This window comes from Muscardinus avellanarius (assembly GCF_963383645.1).
Source record: "Muscardinus avellanarius genome assembly, chromosome: 9".
In the NCBI taxonomy this organism is placed as follows: domain Eukaryota; kingdom Metazoa; phylum Chordata; class Mammalia; order Rodentia; family Gliridae; genus Muscardinus; species Muscardinus avellanarius.
Genome location: NC_137795.1, coordinates 114,816,055 through 114,836,440, shown reverse-complemented (window position 1 = coordinate 114,836,440; position 20,386 = coordinate 114,816,055). Strand labels below are relative to the sequence as shown.

Here is a 20,386-nt window from a genome sequence, read left to right as displayed (position 1 = left end):
CTTCTTACCCTATGCCCCGGTACCTGGGACTGGACTTAACTGGTGCAGAGAACACTTTACAAAGAAATGAACAGAGATGTGACTTCATTCTGCCAGGGCCAGTACGCTACGGCCTAGATGGAGCTGGGGCCACCTCCTGAGATTCTGAGAGTCATTGAGCAACCTAATGGTGAGCCTAGATGGACCAGCACGAGGCAGATGGGCTTCACAGCAAGCAGAGAGGGTACCAGGCAAGGAACCCCGGAGTGGTCATCCCTCCTCAGCAGCACGTACGGGAAGTCACTCTGTCCCAGGCTGACGAGTGTACAGTAAGCTGAAGTGATGCTACGTGCGTTTCCAACAGGAAGCAGGCAGCATTTGCTCCACAGAGGCACAGGCCTCCGCCCAACTCTGGGGAGCTGGGAGCAGGGTCAGTCTTACGCCCACCACCTGTCTTCCCGATCTCCACGGGAGCTCACCCCTGACACAAACAAGGAGAAAGAGAGATTGGTTCTTACAACATGAGTACCTAGAGGCTGACATGGTGATAAGGAAGTAGAGTTTGAAACTGAACTGACTAGAACCTAGTTACAACCGGACCAACCGCACCATGATTTCCAGTTCCTCTTTGGAGCCAGAACCGTATTGCATGGTGTCAAAGCCCAAGTGTCCCTGGGACTTGAGCATTCTGCTCCTGGCCACTTCTGCTCTGCCTCACAGAACTCTCACATGCCAAGGGACCTCAGAAGGGGCACGCGGGCACACTGGCATGCCCTGAGGAATGAGCCCCAAGGAAGAAAGTCCAGACTAAGCAAGGATTCACAGACTCGACGGAAAACTGCTCTTGCATTCCTCCAGGGCCGGTCAAGGACACCTGCACCCTGTGTGTCTGCCCTGCTGCACCCAAATGCAGAATCCAGGCATGCTTGACTTATCCCACCCCACTGTAAGCAGAGCTTGGGAAGTGACAGAAAGGAGGAATCAGTCACCACGTCATTTGACCACTCTAGAAAGGAGGAGGGCCTCATCCATAGTTGATAAGATATGGGATACACTTAAGGTTCATTTTTCAAGTAGCCAATCACATGTTTTTTTGTAGGTACTAGTGTCTTTAATCTCTATTTTTTCAAATGTTGACTAAAATTAATTTTGTAATTTAATAGTTACCTAAATCACTTATTGAACCTGCAATATCCGCCTTTGGTAATTCAACAACCACCTGGAAACAGAATATTGAAAAATGATTATTAATAATTGTAATTATGTAGTAATCTAAACAAAGCATGGCTGTAATTAAGATAGCATGCTATTAGGTCCTAAGAGTACCACTGCTCCAGAAAGATGGCTGACCACTGACGTCAGGACTTAACTCCTAAACCCTAGCAATTCCTTTCTGTAATACACTCTTTACTCAGTGACTTCAATAGCCAGAGTCTAGCCAGGTGTAGTGGTGCACACCTATAATCCTAGCAGGTTCAAGACCAGCCTTAGCAGCTTAGCAAAACCCTCAGCAATGTGGCAAGACCCTGTTTCAAAATAAAACATAAAGCCTGGCGTGGTGGTGTATGCTTGTAATCCCAGCATTTGGGAGGCTGAGAGAGGAGGATCCAGGTTTGCGCACAGCCTCAACTACTTAGTGAAGCTCTTTGCAACTCAGACACCCTGTTTAAAAATAAAAAAATGAGCCGGGCGTGGTGGCGCACGCTTGTAATCCCCGCGCTTGGGAGGCGGAGACAGGAGGATCGCGCAGGTTCGAAGCCAGCCGTGCTGGCGTAAGAGACCCTGTTTCAAAAATATAAAATAGGTCTGGGAGTGTAGCCCGGAGGAAGAAGGGCTTCCAGGAACCCCAGTACTACCAAAAAAAAAAAAAAGAAAAAAAAGAAAAAAAAAAGAAAAATAGAGCTGGGGGTATAGCTAGGAGGTAGAATGCCCCTGGGCTCCATCCTTAGTACCACAAGAAGTGAAACCAGCCAGAGTCTCCTGACCTGTAGGATGAGCCCAGGCCCCAACACTGTCTTCCAATGCCTCACACTCTACTGCAGGCATACAGGGAAAGCCTGAGCTATCGGTTGGCCCCCAAACTGCCAATATAAAAAAAAAAAATCGGTATCTCCTCTCCACAAAACTGGTCAGCCCAGGTTTTCTCCTGGTTTCCCCATCAGTCCTGCTCTTTCCCTGAGCCCCTGCCCCAATTCAGGGGCCTTCCTCCACCACAACCCTTCACTCCAGCTCATGTATGGGGCCCTGGGCCACCTACTCACCCACATGTTGAGAACCCCGCTCTCATCCAAGGAGGCCACATGGAAGGACAAGCCAGACACTTCTAATGGAACCAGAAACACAAGAAAGAGTGGCTTCAAACAAGGAAGGCTCATTTCAGAGCACGCAACGGACAGCCGCGTGAGCGAGGGGAGGAGGACGGCCCGTGTGAGGGAGGGAGGGCGGCCCGTGTGAGGGAGGGAGGAGGGCGGCCCGTGTGAGGGAGGAGGGCGGCCCGTGTGAGGAGGAGGGCGGCCCGTGTGAGGGAGGAGGGCGGCCCCCGTGAGGGAGGAGGGCGGCCCGTGTGAGGAAGGGAGGAGGGCGGCCCGTGTGAGGAGGAGGGCGGCCCGTGTGAGGGAGGGAGGAGGGAGGAGGGCGGCCCGTGTGAGGGAGGAGGGTGGCCCGTGTGAGGAGGAGGGCGGCCCGTGTGAGGGAGGAGGGCGGCCCCCGTGAGGGAGGAGGGCGGCCCGTGTGAGGGAGGAGGGGGGCCCCGTGAGGGAGGAGGGCGGCCCCTGTGAGGTTGAAGGGCGGCCCGTGTGAGGGAGGAGGGCAGCCCGTGTAAGGAAGGAGGGCGGCCCGTGTGAGGAGGAGGGCGGCCCGTGTGAGGGAGGAGGGCGGCCCGTGTGAGGAAGGGAGGATGGCGGCCTGTGTGAGGAGGGAGGGCAGCCCGTGTGAGGAGGGAGGGCAGCCCGTGTGAGGGAGGAGGGCAGCCCGTGTGAGGGAGGAGGGCGGCCCCTGTGAGGAGGGAGGGCGGCCCCTGTGAGGTTGGAGGGCGGCCCGTGTTAGGGAGGAGGGCGGCCCGTGTGAGGAAGGAGGGCAGCCCGTGTGAGGAGGAGGGCGGCCCCTGTGAGGAGGGAGGGCAGCCCCTGTGAGGTTGGAGGGCGGCCCGTGTTAGGGAGGAGGGCGGCCCGTGTGAGGAAGGAGGGCAGCCCGTGTGAGGAGGAGGGCGGCCCCTGTGAGGAGGGAGGGCAGCCCCTGTGAGGTTGGAGGGCGGCCCGTGTTAGGGAGGAGGGCGGCCCGTGTGAGGAAGGAGGGCGGCCCGTGTGAGGAGGAGGGCGGCCCGTGTGAGGAAGGGAGGAGGGCGGCCCGTGTGAGGAGGAGGGCGGCCCGTGTGAGGAAGGGAGGAGGGTGGCCCGTGTGAGGAGGGAGGGCAGCCCGTGTGAGGGAGGAGGGCGGCCCGTGTGAGGAGGGAGGGCAGCCCTTGTGAGGGAGGAGGGCGGCCCGTGTGAGGGAGGGAGGGCGGCCCCTGTGAGGAGGGAGGGCGGCCCCTGTGAGGTTGGAGGGCGGCCCGTGTTAGGGAGGAGGACGGCCCATGTGAGGAAGGAGGGCGGCCCGTGTGAGGAGGAGGGCGGCCCGTGTGAGGGAGGAGGGCGGCCCGTGTGAGGAAGGGAGGATGGCGGCCCGTGTGAGGAGGGAGGGCAGCCCGTGTGAGGAGGGAGGGCAGCCCGTGTGAGGGAGGAGGGCAGCCCGTGTGAGGGAGGAGGGAGGCCCCTGTGAGGAGGGAGGGCGGCCCCTGTGAGGTTGGAGGGCGGCCCGTGTTAGGGAGGAGGGCGGCCCGTGTGAGGAAGGAGGGCAGCCCGTGTGAGGAGGAGGGCGGCCCCTGTGAGGAGGGAGGGCAGCCCCTGTGAGGTTGGAGGGCGGCCCGTGTTAGGGAGGAGGGCGGCCCGTGTGAGGAAGGAGGGCAGCCCGTGTGAGGAGGAGGGCGGCCCCTGTGAGGAGGGAGGGCAGCCCCTGTGAGGTTGGAGGGCGGCCCGTGTTAGGGAGGAGGGCGGCCCGTGTGAGGAAGGAGGGCAGCCCGTGTGAGGAGGAGGGCGGCCCCTGTGAGGAGGGAGGGCAGCCCCTGTGAGGTTGGAGGGCGGCCCGTGTTAGGGAGGAGGGCGGCCCGTGTGAGGAAGGAGGGCGGCCCGTGTGAGGAGGAGGGCGGCCCGTGTGAGGAAGGGAGGAGGGCGGCCCGTGTGAGGAGGAGGGCGGCCCGTGTGAGGAAGGGAGGAGGGTGGCCCGTGTGAGGAGGGAGGGCAGCCCGTGTGAGGGAGGAGGGCGGCCCGTGTGAGGAGGGAGGGCAGCCCTTGTGAGGGAGGAGGGCGGCCCGTGTGAGGGAGGGAGGGCGGCCCCTGTGAGGAGGGAGGGCGGCCCCTGTGAGGTTGGAGGGCGGCCTGTGTTAGGGAGGAGGACGGCCCATGTGAGGAAGGAGGGCAGCCCGTGTGAGGAGGAGGGCGGCCCGTGTGAGGAGGAGGGCGGCCCGTGTGAGGAGGAGGGCAGCCCATGTGAGGAGGGAGGAGGGCGGCCCGTGTGAGGAGGAGGGCGGCCCGTGTGAGGAGGAGGGCAGCCCCTGTGAGGAGGGAGGAGGGCTCTGTACCTTCTTGAGCAGAGAAGGGCGAAAGCACAAAGCTCTGCTTTCTGTGGACGGATGTCGACACAGGCTCTATGGCTTGGAGTGGGCTTCGGTGGTTTACTGAAGATAGGATTCCGTCTGGAGGTTAAAACCCCACGTGTAAGTAGGAAAAAATATATACTTAGAATACAAAAAAGATATACTTAGAATACAAAAAGATTCTCAAAACTTAGTAAGACTGATGATATAGCTCAGTAGCGGAGTGTTTGACTAGCATGTGCAAGGCACCAGGTTCAGTCCCTAGTACTGTGGGTCACAGGTTCGCGGCCAGCCTCAGCAACTTAGTGAGGCCCTCCAAAACTTACTGACACTTAGTTAATCCCGGGCATGGTGTTTAAAAATAAATAGGGCTGGAGGTGCAGCTCAGAGACAGAATGCACCCAGGTTTAATGCACAGTAACACACACACACACACACACACACACACACACACACACACGAAAATATCCAATTAAAAATGGGCAACAGATGTCACCAACAAAGATATATGAATGGCAAATAGCATGTGAAAATACACTCAACATCGTTAGTAATTAGAGAAGGAGAAGTAGAACCACAATGAGATACTACTATATGCCTGTTAAGAGAAGCCAAGAAACATTCCATGATAAAACCAAAAGCTGAATAGGACCCAGAGTTACTAAAGCTCTCATACTTTGCTGGAATGCAAAATGAGTCAAGTACTGGATAGGCACTTATGTACACACTATATTCATAATCGCCAACAGCTGGAATTGACCAAATGTCCATCAACAGGTGAATGGACGAGTGAACTTGGAACACCCATGCAAGGGTACACTACTCAGCAAAGAAGGAAGGGATTTCTACAATGTGCAGTGACACAGGGGACTCTCAAAGCATGAGGCTACTATATGATTCCCTTTCTTTGATGTCTGGGAAAAGCAAAACTATAGGGATAGAAAGCAGGTCACTGGCCCTGGAGGAGGGAGAGAGGCAGAAACCAAGAGCCCAGGTGGTGTGGCATGCTCGAGCAGGAGTACGGTCAAGGGCAGCGAGGAGCTGAGCCCTCGCCGGCCGACTCCAGCCCCATAGGAAGGCACTGGCCAGAGCAGGCCCAGAGCAGACCATCCGGTCTGAGCACAGACCCTGCTGTGGACTCAGGGCTGCACTGGACAAACATTTCACCTTCCTGAGCAGCTGGGACAGAGTGCCATGATGAGAATTAAATGAGCATTGCGTACAAAGCACTTGGAGAAGGCCCTCGACCGAGGGAAGTGCTCCTGTTTGTCATGGTGCGGCAGTACGGCAAAGCGGGGCTGTTCACCTGAGTAAAAGTGCAGGTCCCGAGAGGCCTGCTGTTCCGCTTCCTCCATCCCTGAAGAGGTGACTAATTTTACTTTACTACTCCAAGCACAAATTCACTATGCCACAGGAGCACACCTGCTCCCACATACCTTTGTTTAAAAACAAATCTTATTCTGCGGAGGATTTGGGGGAATCCACAAGTTTAATATGAAAAAATCCAACCATTATTGGCCACTGGGAAGGATTACTGGAATAAGTTTTTTTCTATTTATCAAATGCCTCTTTTCCCATGGGTCAGACCCTACGCTCTGGATAATCTGAACAACTAAATGTCAACAAACTTAAAGCTTCAGTCCTCGAGTCTGTGGTGGCCTCTTGAGACCTGAGAGGCAGACACTGACCTGTGGAAAAGGTTGCCGTCCTGAAGGTCCACAAACAGTCGCTTAGCTTCACGTACTGATGTATCCGAGAGTCTTCTCTCAAGTCCCACACGACCACTGAGCCATGCACTGTCCCGGCAAACAGCAAAAATGCCTTAAAAGGGTTAAAGCAACAGCATGTGACCTGAAAATAAAAACACAAAAAGTGGGCAACCAAAACCAAGGGGATCACATTCGCTGAGGGTGACGTCTGACACTTTTTCACTTCACACAGATCATGTCCCTACAGCATTCCCTCTGGGGAGCTATGGAGTATTGTGAGTAGAACATAAGATGTTTGCACGTAAATAAAATTTAACTTGCCCATCAGTTTCCTCAAATGAAAGTAGAGATAATAAATAAACCTGGCAGAATTATTATGATCGCAGATATAAAGTTTCTAGCACACATCTAGGTACATAGAATGTGCTCAGCTATGCCTTCCATTCAACTCAATTAGCTGGACCTCAAAAATGGTAATTCCACCTTTTGTAAATGTTATTTACAACTTGTATGCCATGCTTTAATGTCTGAGCCCCTAAAGTGGATACCTACACAAGTCACTCTTCTCTGTAGCTTTGGGGAAACCAATGTTAAAAGGAGGCAAACGTGAAGGGCAGCCTGGACTGCTGCTGACCAGGGCCAGAGACCCTGAGCAAGTACCAGGGCACTAAGACCTCTGCTAGAGGCCGTGAGGGTATCATGAGACCTCTGAGATGTCCAGGACCCAGACAATACAAGCCAAAAAGTGTGGCTTCTAGGATCCAGAACTACACCAGGCTGGCCAGTATATTTATTATGTCTATAACTACAACTGACCAACAGGCAGCTGCTCCCTGATAATCTTGGGTTTCTCAGTCTGAAACTCTGAACTAGAATCTCTGGAGTCCAAACCAACCCTCACATGTGCCTCGCTGCCCCTGCAGCAGAGCTGCGGGTAGCTGGGAGAGACAGGAAGTGACCTCAAGTTCGCATCCTCCTTGGCTCTCAATTCTCCGTGCCCTCTCTCTTATCTCCACTGTCAACCCACCGCTCTCCCTCCACACACACAACCCTCCTCATGAGTGTACCTTGGATTCACACATCAAGACCTTCTGAGGCCCCGAAGGCTGCCAGATATCCCACACACAGAGGATGTATCTGCTGTCCAGCGGCTGGGCAAATGCCTTTCCAGGCAAATCGTGGACAGAGACCACTGTCTGCCTCTGGACTCCAGAGGCATGCAAGTAGAATACTTTCCGATCTGGGGATAGGATAAAGATATTTTTGCATTTTAGCAGTCTTCCAGAATTCATGTTAAATTAGCACTGCAGAATCCTCAAACTTAGAATTAAGAAACAAAAATATTTTTTTCAAAACTGAACATATGCGAAATCTGGGTTTTGACAATGGCCACTGCTGGTACCTGAACACCCTGACCAAAGTGAGCTTGTGCTCACTTTCCTTTACCTACAACTAATTCACACAAAACCAAATTGCCTGAACTCGTGCTTAGGATTCAGAGTCTCAGAACAGGAAAACACTGGAGAGAGCTGAACCTGATACTTGGCTAGGAACTAGTTGAGGAATCCCGGTTCTCTTTAAAATAGCCATCTCTTCTGTTAGTGTTAGGTAAGCTGAGCTCTGTTCTACATGTAAGCCCTTTTCAAACAATATATGAAAATTATTAACTATAAATTTAACATAAACATTTAAGAAAAAAACTCTAAATACTCATTTTTCAGTTCAATAGAAACTGAATCTTAGGCAGGCGTGGTGGTACACACCCATAATCCTTGTACCTGGGAGGCAGAGACAAGAGAAATGCAGGTTCATGGCCAGCCTCAGCAACTTAGTGAGGCCCTCTGCAACTTAGTAAGACCTTGTTTCAAAAGATCAGTGTGGCCGGGTGTTGTGGCGCACGCTTGTAATCCCAGCATTCGGGAAGCTCAGATGGGAGGATCGAGGTTCGCAGACAGCCTCAGCTACTTAGCAAGGCCCTCCACAACTTAGTGAGACCCTGTTTCAAAATAAAGAATAAAGGCCGGGCGTGGTGGTGCACGCTCGTAATCCCCGCGATTGGGAGGCAGAGACAGGAGGATTGCACAGGTTTGAAGCCAGACGCTTGCTCTGGCTTAAGAGACCCTGTTTCCAAATAAAAATATAAAAATAGGTCTGGGAGTGTAGCCCAGAGGTAGAAGGGCTTCCAGGAATCCCAGTACCACCAAAAAACAAACAAAAAAAATAAAGAATAAAAAATGGGGCAGGAGGTATAGCTCGGAGGTCAAATGCCCCTGGGTTCCATTCTCAGACCCGCAAACAAACAAACAAACAAACAAACAAACAAATCAGTGTGGAGATTCCTTAGAAAACTGGGAATAGATTCACCATATGATTCAGCTATACCACTGCCGGGTATCTTTCCAAAGGGGTTGAAATCAGAGAACTATAGTAACATATGCATACCCATATTCATAGCAGCACAATTTGTAATAGTCAAAATATGGAACCAACCTAGGTGTCCATCAACAGATGAATGGATTGCAAAATTATGGGAAATACATACAATGGAATTTTACTCAGCTATAAAGAAGAACAAAATCATGTCATTCGCCAAGAAGATGGAAAGACCTGGAGAACATTATGTTAAGTGAGATCAGCCAAGCACAGAAAGAGAAGAGAAGTGAAGTCTCTAATATGCCCAAACTAAGGAGTATTAGGAATACCAGAGGGACTCCAGATAATGGAGGGGAAACCTCAGCAAAGCTAGAATGGAAGGGTAGGAGAGGAAGAAGGCTGGGGTTGATTAATATCCAAATATGTGGATAAGTGTGAATGTAGCATGGTCAACCTGAACACTCAGTGTTGGAAGGAAGGGAAGGGGAAGCAGGGGCAGGGGGAGGAACAAGCATATCTGAAAGTATGCCATTTGCAATATGATCCACATAAAAATAAAAAAATAAAAAAGAACATCTTGTTTTCAAAGATTTCCATAAAAAAATAAAGTTTAAACAAATAGGGCTGAGGCTATAGCTCAAAGGTAGAATGCCCCTAGGTTCCATCCCTAGTACCACACACACACAAAAAAACCCGTGTCTCTATTTTAGATACAATAAACAACATCACATTAAAAATCATTAATCCAACATAAATATTTAGTAGTTACATTTAAAAATAAACTTAAAAGGACCTCTTACTTTGCAGGAATGGCAGGCTGGTATTCAAATGAGAGGAGCTATCACTAATTTGGAGGGTATTGTCTTGAGCCCTGAGATTCCAGCTGGGTCCAGCTGCCAAATGGTCCTCTTCAAGCAAAACAGCAATCACCTTTCAAAGATAATGAGTATTCTTTTTAAAAAAAAAATACTACCACGGTGTTAGCATCTTAAAAATTACCTTTTCACCTTATCTGTTTCTGTGAATAAGTACTTGGCTCCACTACAACATAAAAACAACAACAACAAAAAAACCTGTATGGTACTTTTTGATAAAAGAAACTAAAATAAAAAGAACAATTAAAATAAATGCCAAAGAATGGCCTCTATTTCACCTTACATGCTGAATATCATAGAAAAATGAGAGAATATACAATATTCTTAAACTAACAAGGTACTGCAGAGACACAGCAAGCAACCACCACACTTTCTTACTGGAGTCCTGGGTCAGCATGAAGCTGCTGCCACTGAAGGAAGACAGGAAGGCTGGGAAAGGCAAGGAACTCTGGTGAGGACTGGCAGCATGGCTACAGGCGGCAGGGACATTTGGGGAGAGAGCTGATGGGAATGTCCACCGGAACAGACAGGAGAGGTTGGGGACGGTAGGGGATGTAGAGAGGTTGGGGACACCAGGGGATGTATTATGTTTGAGGGAGGGGGTGTATAGAGGCCTGGGGAATCGGAGACGCCCCAGGCCTACCGTCTAGTATCTTGGTCCCTCTCCCATCCAGCCCATCTTTCTCTTTCACCTTACACAACACCCACATGATCCCCAGAGCCCTACACTAAAACAGAATTTCATTATAGTGAAAAATTACATTAAGCTAAATACAGTGGTGCACGCTTGTAATCCCAGTAGTTGGGAGGTTGAGATAGGCAATTTCGTGAGGCCCTCAGCAACTTAGTGAGACCCTAACTCCAAATAAAAATTAAATGGAGAAGAGGTGTAATTCAGAAGTAGAAGACCTCTAGGTTCAATCCCTAGTGCCAAATGTCAAAAACAAAATGTCAAGCTTAATCATATTTTTACCACAAATCCCTATATAACATTGGCATTTAGATGAACTAACTATAAGATGAACTAAGTATAAGATGAACTAAGTATAAGATGAACTAACTAACTATAAGATGAACTAACTATAAGGTATTTACAAAAGGCTCAAATAGGTTTAACGCAGAGCCTGGCGTGGTGGCGCACGCTTGTAATCCCCGCGCTTGGGAGGCGGAGACAGGAGGATCACACGTGTTCAAAGCCAGCCTCAGCTACTTAGTGAGGCTCTCAGAAACTTAGTGAGACTCTGTTTCCAAATAAAATATAAAAAAGGTCTGGGAGTATAGCCCAGAGGTAGAAAGCCTCTGGGTTCTACCCCCAATTCCACAAAAAAAAAAGGTTTAACTCAAATCAATATATCAATGCTTAACAATGTTATAGTGTTTAGGTATTTATTTTCACTCTGTATTTAAATTCTGGGCTTAAAAAGGGTATGGGACAAACTGGGCATGGTGGCATACGCTTGTAATCCCCACGCTTGGGAGGCAGAGAAAGGAGGATCGTGCAGGTTCGAAGCCAGCCGTGCTGGTTTAAGAGACCTTGTTTCCAAATAAAAATATAAAATAGGTCTGGGAGTGTAGCCGGGAGGTAGAAGGGTTTCCAGGAACCCCAGTACCACCAAAACAAAACAAAACAAACAAACAAAAAAAAAACAACAAAAAAAAAACCCAAAACACAGTATGGGACAGCCGGGCGTGGTGGTGCATGCTTGTAATCCCAGCATTTGGGAGGCTGAAACAGGAGGATTATGGTTCATGGATAGCCTCAGCTATTTAGGACCTTTGTAACTCAGTGAGACTCTATTTCAAAATAAAGAATAAGCCGGGCATGGTGGTGCATGCTTGTAATTCCCACGCTTGGGAGGTGGAGACAGGAGGATTGCGCAGGTTCGAAGCCAGTCGTGCTGGCATAAGAGACCCTGTTTAAAAAAAAAAAAAAAAAGGTCTGGGAGTGTAGTCCAGAGGTAGAAGGGCTTCCAGGAACCCCAGTACCACCAAATAAATAAATATATAAATAAATAAATAAATAAATAAATAAATAAATAAAAATAGGGCTGGGGGGTATAGCTCAGAGGTAGAATACCATCCCCAGTACCACAAAAAAAAAAAAAAAAAAAACCAAAAACAAAAACAAAAGGGTATGGGACAATAGAAAATTTTAACTTTGACTTCATATTTTAATATACAGGAAATTATTACTAATGTTACTTTTAAAATTTCTACTGAAATATTTGTGTAGGGAAAGTTCTGATGATGGTATTAAGGATAGTGAAGGAGGTGTCCATGGGACAAACAGTCCATCGGGTGACAACTAGAAAAGTTGTCCAAGGCCTAACAGTATGATTCCCTTTATCTTTGTATGTATTTTGAAATTTTCCATAATCAGTTTTAAAAATCATGAGTATAGCTGGGTATGGTGGTGCACACTTGTAATCCCAGTACTTGGGAGGCTGAGACAGGAAGATCAAAGGTTCAAGACCAGCCTCCACTACTTAGCAAGACTCTGTGGGGTTTTTTTTTGGGGGGGGCAGTACTAGGGATTGAACCCAGGAGCATTCTACCTCTGATCTTCACCCCCAGCACCTTTTTATTCTTATTTTTAAACAGAGTCTCACTAAGTTGTGGAGGAACTCATTAAGTAGCTGAGGCTGGCCATGAACCTATAATTCTCCTGTCTCAGCCTCTCAAGTATTGGGATTACAAGAGTGCACCACCAGGTTCAGGTTGACCCTGTTTCAAAATAAAAAATAAAATCAAGCTCGGGGTGTAGCTTGGAGGTAGAAAGCCCTTGAGTCCAATCCCCAAATATCACACAAAGAAATGGGTATATTATTTTCAAATATCCTAGATTTATACTTGCTTTGCTGACTTGATATGTTCGGGTTTAGTTATAGTTATTTTAGAATGTAAGAAACCATTTAAAATAGAGTCCAAATACACACACAGCACTTTTAATGATATATAACTACCTAGTGTTATTTTATATACAAGGGCTTAATAAATATGCCACCAATAATTTGTTAAGGAAATGATACCTGAGAGTGAAGAGCTGATTCTGATTTACCTAAGCTACAAAGGCTCCAATATCTCAGTAGCTTCTATGTTTCTATACATAATAAAATTTTAAGCAGCTTATATACAGAAAATAGAACATAAAACGTAGAATATACCTGACATGCTGCCCGGAGAAAGCTAGATAGCCTTTGAGTATCAATCTTTGGTACAACCATAGCATCAGAGACATCTCTTTCTTCACTACCTAAAAATATAAGTCACATAAAACAAAGCCAACACAGTTGACTCTGGAACAGCCAAACCTAGCATCTCCGAGAGGTCAAAAGGCATTACGAATAAACATGAAGAGTCATGCGTAAGAGAAGGAAAGGTCAGAAAATGTTGATTTATATCCTTTAGATCTAGTCGTAATTTTTCCCCGAAAACTGTATATTGCTCTGTAGGATGTCTGTAGATTGGTCTTATTTAAACATCATAAGAAAAGCAATTAAAGGAATCCATTTATTACAAAAGTGTTAAGATTAGGCATACACATTGAGCATCCCTAATTAGAAAAAACAAAATCAGAAATACTATGGTCCCAAACATTTCAGATGCAGGAAACTCAGCCTGCTTTACTTTCTCCAGGAGAGGCTGACCTGAGAAAGGGAGTAATATATTTCCCTGCCACAAAGAGACAGTTCCTCAAGAAAGACCATCAACCAGTAAGTATGTGACAGGTCGACAGCTTCAGAGAACCAGGCAGAATCTGTGTATTCCAGGGACCTTCAATCTACATTGACAAACATGTCTGCAAACTACACTAAAAACTACAGGCGAAAATTCTATACTAATGAAGGCAATCCAATCCCCAACTAGAGAGCAGAGTGTGCTTCACAAACCCAGCTGTGAAGTCGTTGTCTGGACTGTGTGATGAGCCCTGGTCAGAGCCCACAGGCCATGAGGGCAGGTCTACCCTTCTTGTAATCAACAGCTCTCATGGCAGTCATTAGCAAAAGACAGTTTATTTTTAAAAATACTGGTCTTTCCATAGTTTTATCCTAACAACCACGCCAAAGAAAAAGATACAAGGCAAAATAAAAAGAGGGGAAGTAAGTAAAAATAAAGAAAAGAGTCTTGTAAAGACAGTCAACATCCAAAACTCAAGAGCAAAGTTGCTACCTCCAGACACCACAGCACTCTCTCCTGGATGCTGGGTCCACACTTCCCTGGTCTCTATGTCTTCAGTCTGAACGTCTCTTTCAACATTATCATCATTATACTGAACATACACCTTAAAAAACAAAGGAACACTGGCATTAACATTTGGTGTCAACTTCAGAATCTGTCATTCCTGAAAATAAAACAATTTTCAAAACGTTAGTAAGTCTTTTTTTTTTTTTTTTTTTTTTTGCTTATGTCCAAAATAAGTATTATGGGCTAAGTAATGATCATGCAAAGGTTGCTTACCTCTCAAACATTTGATAAATATAGTCTTATTTTGAAAGGCATTTCAAAAAATAACACCAAAGGATTTGGCTTTCGTTTGTAAACACTATCACCTACCCTACACACATGCTATTCTCTCAGAACAAACTGGCTTTGCAAAACCAAACAATTTCTGTATTCCAAAAAGGTACACACTTCAATAAAGACAGTTTTGTCATTAATCACTTTGAGATGAGAGGAACAAGCAAAGAGGCGAGGCACCCTGCTCAAGGCCATCTGCAGCTAGACTTCAGCTCCACGCTGTGCCTGCCTCCACTGACAGCGTTCGTCTGAGCGCACCAAGGAGGCAATGCGGAACTGATGGCACCTGTCCCAAACACCAGAAAAACGGGAGACAGGCGTCTGACTTCAAACCTCTGCAGTGCCTGGCATGGTGACACAGGCCTGTGATTACAGTATTTGGGAGGCTGAGCCAGGATTGCAGGTCCAAAGCACCCTCAGCAAATCAGTGAGACCTTGTTTCAAATTTTACAAGGGTGGGGGCAGGCATGGTGGTATATGCTTGTAATCCCAGTAGTTGGGGGCGGAGTCAGGACGATGGCAGATTCATGGCCGGCTTCAGCTACTGGGTAAGGCACTCTGCAACTTAGTGAGACCCTGTTTCAAAATAAAACAGAGCTGTAGATGTAGCTTGGAGGTAGGATGCCCCTAGATTCAACATACAGCACCAAAAAACCCCAAAAAGAAAAAACATAACAGAAAACTTTATAGCCCTTAATATTTTTCTAACTAACTGGAATTTACTTAGTATGAGACTGAAGTTGTCTTGTCTTTCTTTCTTTTTCTTTCTTTCTCTCTCTCTTTCTTTTTCTTTCTGTTTTTTTTTTTTGGGGGGGGGGGTGTACCGGAGATGGAACCCAGAGGCATCCTACCTCCGAGCTACACCTCCAGCCCTATTTTTTATTTTTTATTTTGAAACCAGGTCTCACTGAGTTGCAAAGGGCCTCACTAAGTTGCTGAGGCTATTCACGAATTGTGATCCTCTGGTGTCAGCCTTCTAGATGCTGGGATTATGAAGTTGTGTTTTAAGAAGTTGTAATATATGTGGTAAATTCAAGAATACTCACTAGAGCAATGTGGAAAACTCAAAAAGGAAACTTAAATTCTTTTTAAAAACTTCATAGCCTTGTGAAGTTAGGCTATCTCAATTAGTTAATGATTGAAAGACTGTTGGGAATACAAAACTGTGTGGGGTAGACTGCAGCAACTCTGAAAGAAGAGAGAAAAGTCCGTGTAAGTCATCAGAAAGGCTTGGCCAAGAGAAAGGGTCCTGCACACTGAGGAGCATCAGGTAATTTGGGCAGCAAGAGAATAAGAAACACACAGGGAAGAGAGGAGAGTAGCCGGGCACGGAGTCCAGAGCGTGAGACGCTGGGATCCAACAGAGCTGGCGGGAGCAGCGTGCGTCCACACCGGGAACTGTGCTGGAACATCGTGCACTCCGGGGTCCATGAACTATGAGAGTTTACACAGAGAAGTACTCCTGTGACACACTCACCCAGAACCTGAGAACCACATCCAGACCGGACATCCTGCCTGACTTTAAATAAAATATCTGCACCGTGTAAAGTGTACTTAGAGGCTGGAACTGTTGCCCCGCACCTGTAACCCCTTGCACGTGAATCATCCATCCAGACCCTGAAGGCTCCTGAACGATCCTTAGGCTTTGCGCTGCACTGCATAGTGTCTCCAGATTAATGAGTGTATGTGATGAAGGGAGCCTTCCTCCTTCACAGGCCATTCCAACGTCAACACTGCGGAACAAGACACCAGCAGCCACAGACTTGACAGACTTAACTTGCATTCTGTCACAGGTGAGACACCTGGCACTCACCTGCTTGGTATTTTTTTTCCCGAAGTTTCTGATATACATGTCATATTCATTTACTGGTGGTAGATCCAAGATAGAGAAAGTGAATGAAAAATCTAGGTCAATAAGCCGAAGTAGTTTTGTACTTCGTGTCCTTCAAAACAAATTGGAAACAAGACAAAATTAAGTAGAGTAATGCACACAGGGAAGTGTGAGGAGGATGGAAGGAATCATGAGGTTAGATGTAGGCCACTAGCAAGAACCCAACTTTGTTGAGGCATGAGCCTGAGGTATTTAATAATTGTTTAAAATAAGTAAGTAAAAGATAGTTGTGTATACACCAAGGATGTGAACACATCATGCTGCACCCAAGGTGAACACAAAATGAAGTGGAGACAGGCGTCCTAGGACTCCACACCCAGCACTTACTCTGGGCTGGGCAGGTGGCCTCTCTGACCACCAGCCAGGCTGGGATGGACGGCATGGCCGGTCAGGCTTCCAGACCTGCTCCCCGAGGCCACTGCAGAGCTTTGTTCCCACAGGACTTGGGCTCTGGGCAGTGCCTGACATGGGTTTATCTGCTTGGTTCCCTCTGGCCTGTCTCTCCTCAGTCGCCTACACTGGTTTCTTCTTTTCTTCCAGATGCCCTAATGACAATATGCTGGGTTCAGTCCTCACGGACATCTTCTGTCACCCCCACCCCAACGCACATAAGCTTGTCAAGGACAGAGTTTTCTTGCTATCCCACATGGCTAGTGCTTGGTAAATACAGATGAATCCCCCAACACACAGGAAGCATGGTCCCCTCCACTCACTCTCAGGGTCTTTACCGAACTGGCACCTTCCCTAATTGTATTCTCTGGCCACCATCCCAAGTTTGCAACGTACTGTCTCCAGTCCTCTGTCTCCAAAAGTCCTTCAACCGTAAGACACCAACCCCAGAGGAGCCTCCCGCTGTCCCTGTCAGTCGCCCTCTGGGGTGTGATGCAGGGCAGGGCCAGGGCCCTCGGTTCCCATCACGTATTGAGCTGTGCCAGGACATGCACTCTCCCACTGCACGCAGCAGCAGCCAAATCAGTGGCCACACTTGTACAGTTCCGTTTGGTAACAAAAATAAAAATGTTAAAACTTAGGTCATGGGCTTGAGAACCAGACTTGAGAAGAAACATTATGTTTTCATATGGATTAAGACAGGTGCCTATATTTTATGTTGCAACATAACTGTGCTGGGAGAAAGAGGTAGGGTAACATATATAAGCTCTGCATTTTTCCAAGGGAATGACTCTCTCTCTCTGTCTCTCTCTCCCTCTTCCCCCTCTCCTCTCCTCCTCCTCTCCTCTCTCTCTCTCTTTCTTTCTCTGTTACCTTTTCTTTTGCAATAAATATTAAATTCACCTGGGGGAAGAACTCACGGTTGGTTGTCAAGAGCAACACGACCACCCAAACCATAACATGAAGACTTCCAATTCATAAATATGATATACCACCCTTTTCCTTAGGTTTTCCTGAGTTTCGGTAATATCTTTTGTGGTCTTCCATGACATTCATTCTAATCCTGTTGTAGATGGTAAATTTTTAATAATCTTAGTTGAGTGTGGTGGCACACTTTTTTTTTTTTTTTTTTTTTTGGGCAGGTCTGGGGATGGAACCCAGGAGCAATCGACCTCCAAGCTACACCCCCTGCCCTATTTTTTTCTTATTCTTTAGTTTGAATCCGGGTCTCACTGAGTTGCAGAGGGCCTCACTAAGTAGCTGAGGCTGTCTGCAAACCACGATCCTCTGGTCTCAGCCTCCCGAATGCTGGGATTACAAGCATGCACCACCATGCCCAGCTTTGTGGCACACATTTTTAATCCCAGTACTTGGGAGGCTGAGACAGGAGGATTGCAGGTTCTCAGCCAACATCGGTAACTTAGTGAGTCTTCTGCAACTTAGGGAGACCCTGTTTCAAAATAAAATGGGGGTATAGCTCAGAGGTAAAATGCCCCTGGGTTCAGCTCCCAATACCATAAAAAAGAAAAAAAATTCATTATCATATATTGGGTTTTTTTTGTGTGTGTGGTACTGGGGATAGAACCCTTCTATCTCCGGGCTACACTCCCAAACCTATTATATATATATATTTTATTTGGAAACAGGGTCTCTTAAGCCAGCAAGGCTGACTTCTAACCTGCGCGATCCTCCTGTCTTCACCTCCCAAGGGCAGGGATTAAAAGCGTGTGCCACCACGCCCAGCATATACTGCCTTTTTACCCAGTGCTTTTGCTAAATTCATTCAGTATTCACATCTGTTCATAAATACTAATAGCTTATCATTAGATTTTTAAGTTACTGTACACAATCATGTTGGCCAGTAAATGTTAAAACATTTTTGATACCTATTATTTTGATTTATTCTTTTTGCCTTATTGTACTGGCTGGGACCTTTATGTACAATGCTGAGCAGAAGAAGCTGAGGAGCCACAAGTTTTGTAGATGTGTTTTGTCAGGCCAAGGTCAGTCCTAGTTTGCGAGGATGCATCGGTTATTTTAGATGCTTTTCTGTCTCTACTGAGGAGACCATGTCCTTTTCTCTGGGCCTATGGAGGTGCTGCTTTCTGAATGCTACACCATTCTCGCATGGCCATTTATGAAGAGCGGGTGTGCTGGCTGATCTGGCTATCGGTCCACTTGGCTGGACCGAGGGATACGGAGGCGGGGGGTAAGGCACTGCCATTCTCTGTCCTTCAGCAGGCACTGAGAAGAATTCCAGACCAGTGTTTCTTGTACTGTGATGGCCTGGCATTTGCCTGGGATGAAGGAGCTGCTTCAGCTGTGTCTGTGAGGGTATTCTCAGAGTAGCCTGGCTGTGAGCTAGGTGGGGAGACCACACTCACTGTGGGGCCCGCCCAGCAGGCTGGCCTGGGCCAGCTCTTGCTCCCTCACTTCTCCTGCCCTTGAATGTCAGAAGTCCAGGTACCCAATCTTCGGGACTCCAGAGCCCAACACCAGCAGCTCCCCGGGCTTCCAGACCTTCCACCTGGGCCTGAGAATTACGCCACTGGCTCCTGGGGCTCTGAGGCCTTTGACGTGCACTGAGCCACACCACTGGTATTCTCTGTTCTACAGCTTGCAGGCAGCCTGCTGTGGGCCTCTTGGCCTCCATAATCAGGTAAGACAATTCCCCCAGTAAGCTATTTTTACATATATATATATATATATATATATATATATATATTCATTCTGTCACATATATGTCTACATGTATATATATATCTGTCAGTACTGTCTCTCTGAAGGATCCTGACTAAAATACCGAAATCAATTTGCTAATGTCCTGTTAAAGCTTTAGCAGAAATATTGGTCTCTAATTCATCTAAAATTAAAAAAAAATTTTTTTTTGGCAGGTTTGGGGATGGAACCCTGGGGCATTTGACCTCTGAGCTACACCCCCTGCCCTATTTTTTATTCTTTATTTTGAAATAGGGTCTCACTGAGTTGCAGAGGGCCTCACTAAGTAGCTGAGGCTGGCCGTGAAATGCGATCCTCCTCTCTCAGCCTCCCAAATGCTGGGATTACTACCACGGCTGGCTTAAATTCTTATAAAAAACTTTTTTTAAGGTTTGGGTAGCCATATGAAACAAGCTAGAAAGTGTAGTCTCCTTTTTTATTCTCCAAAATTTGTGAAAGTATGAATTATTTCTTCCTCAAATATTTCTAAGACTTAGAAGACCAAATAAGGCATCTATGCCTGTAGTTTAATTTGTGAAAATGCTAGTGTGTGTGTATGTTACTGATGATTGAACCTCAGAAAGCATTCTTGCCTCCAAGCTGCATCCCCAGGACCTCCCATTTTTTTCAATTTATTTTATTTTGAATCAGAGTCACACTAAATTGCTGGAGTCAGTCTCAGATCAGACATGCAATCCTCTTGTCTTGTTATCCTACCACCTCCCAAATACTGAGATTACAGGTGTGCATCACTGTGCCAAACAGATTTACCTTAATACCTAAAAAGTATTAAAAATACATTCTTATTTCCTCTTTAATCACATTTTGTTTTAATACAGTAGATATGACTTGAGAATATATCTTTTGTAAAATTCTAAATTTCATAAGTTCCCCAGTTTGCAGTAATCATAAGCTTGAGCTTTGGCACCTGGCAGCTCTGGTTCAAAACAGCTCCACAGTTCAAACGATGTTGAGCCTCAGCCTGTTATCTGTAAGAGGAACTATAAGGCTTTAGCGGTAACACATGAAGCACTGCATCTGATGCCGCATAATACATACTAACCCATCATTAGTCTTCTTGGCCCCCAAGCCCCTCAGCTTCCTCCTGAACACAGATGCAGCAATACTCCACTTGCTGGTTTCCTTCCTGAGGGTAACACCACATGGAGATGCCCACGGCCCACCCTGCTGGACAGGGGCTGGCCACCAGGTCTGTACGTGTGCAACTGCGACCCTGCCTTACCCAGAGCAGGCCGTGGACTCCCAGGCAACTCCTGGACAGTCAGCCAAGCATGCATTAACA

General features: G+C 47.3%; 1 protein-coding gene across 1 annotated transcript in view; it reads right to left on the bottom strand.

Annotated features, from left to right (window-relative positions):
* The window catches only part of DYNC2I1 (dynein 2 intermediate chain 1), a gene marked incomplete at both ends in the record, with an annotated part of 68,380 nt that overhangs the window by 8,762 nt on the left and 39,232 nt on the right, over positions 1-20,386 (bottom strand). The window contains 9 exons of the mRNA XM_080701299.1: positions 1,147-1,198; positions 2,241-2,302; positions 4,595-4,708; positions 6,298-6,460; positions 7,386-7,558; positions 9,492-9,621; positions 12,731-12,819; positions 13,737-13,848; positions 15,898-16,027. Coding sequence (XP_080557425.1) covers positions 1,147-1,198; positions 2,241-2,302; positions 4,595-4,708; positions 6,298-6,460; positions 7,386-7,558; positions 9,492-9,621; positions 12,731-12,819; positions 13,737-13,848; positions 15,898-16,027 — 1,025 coding nt within the window. The remainder of the gene's footprint in view (positions 1-1,146; positions 1,199-2,240; positions 2,303-4,594; positions 4,709-6,297; positions 6,461-7,385; positions 7,559-9,491; positions 9,622-12,730; positions 12,820-13,736; positions 13,849-15,897; positions 16,028-20,386) is intronic.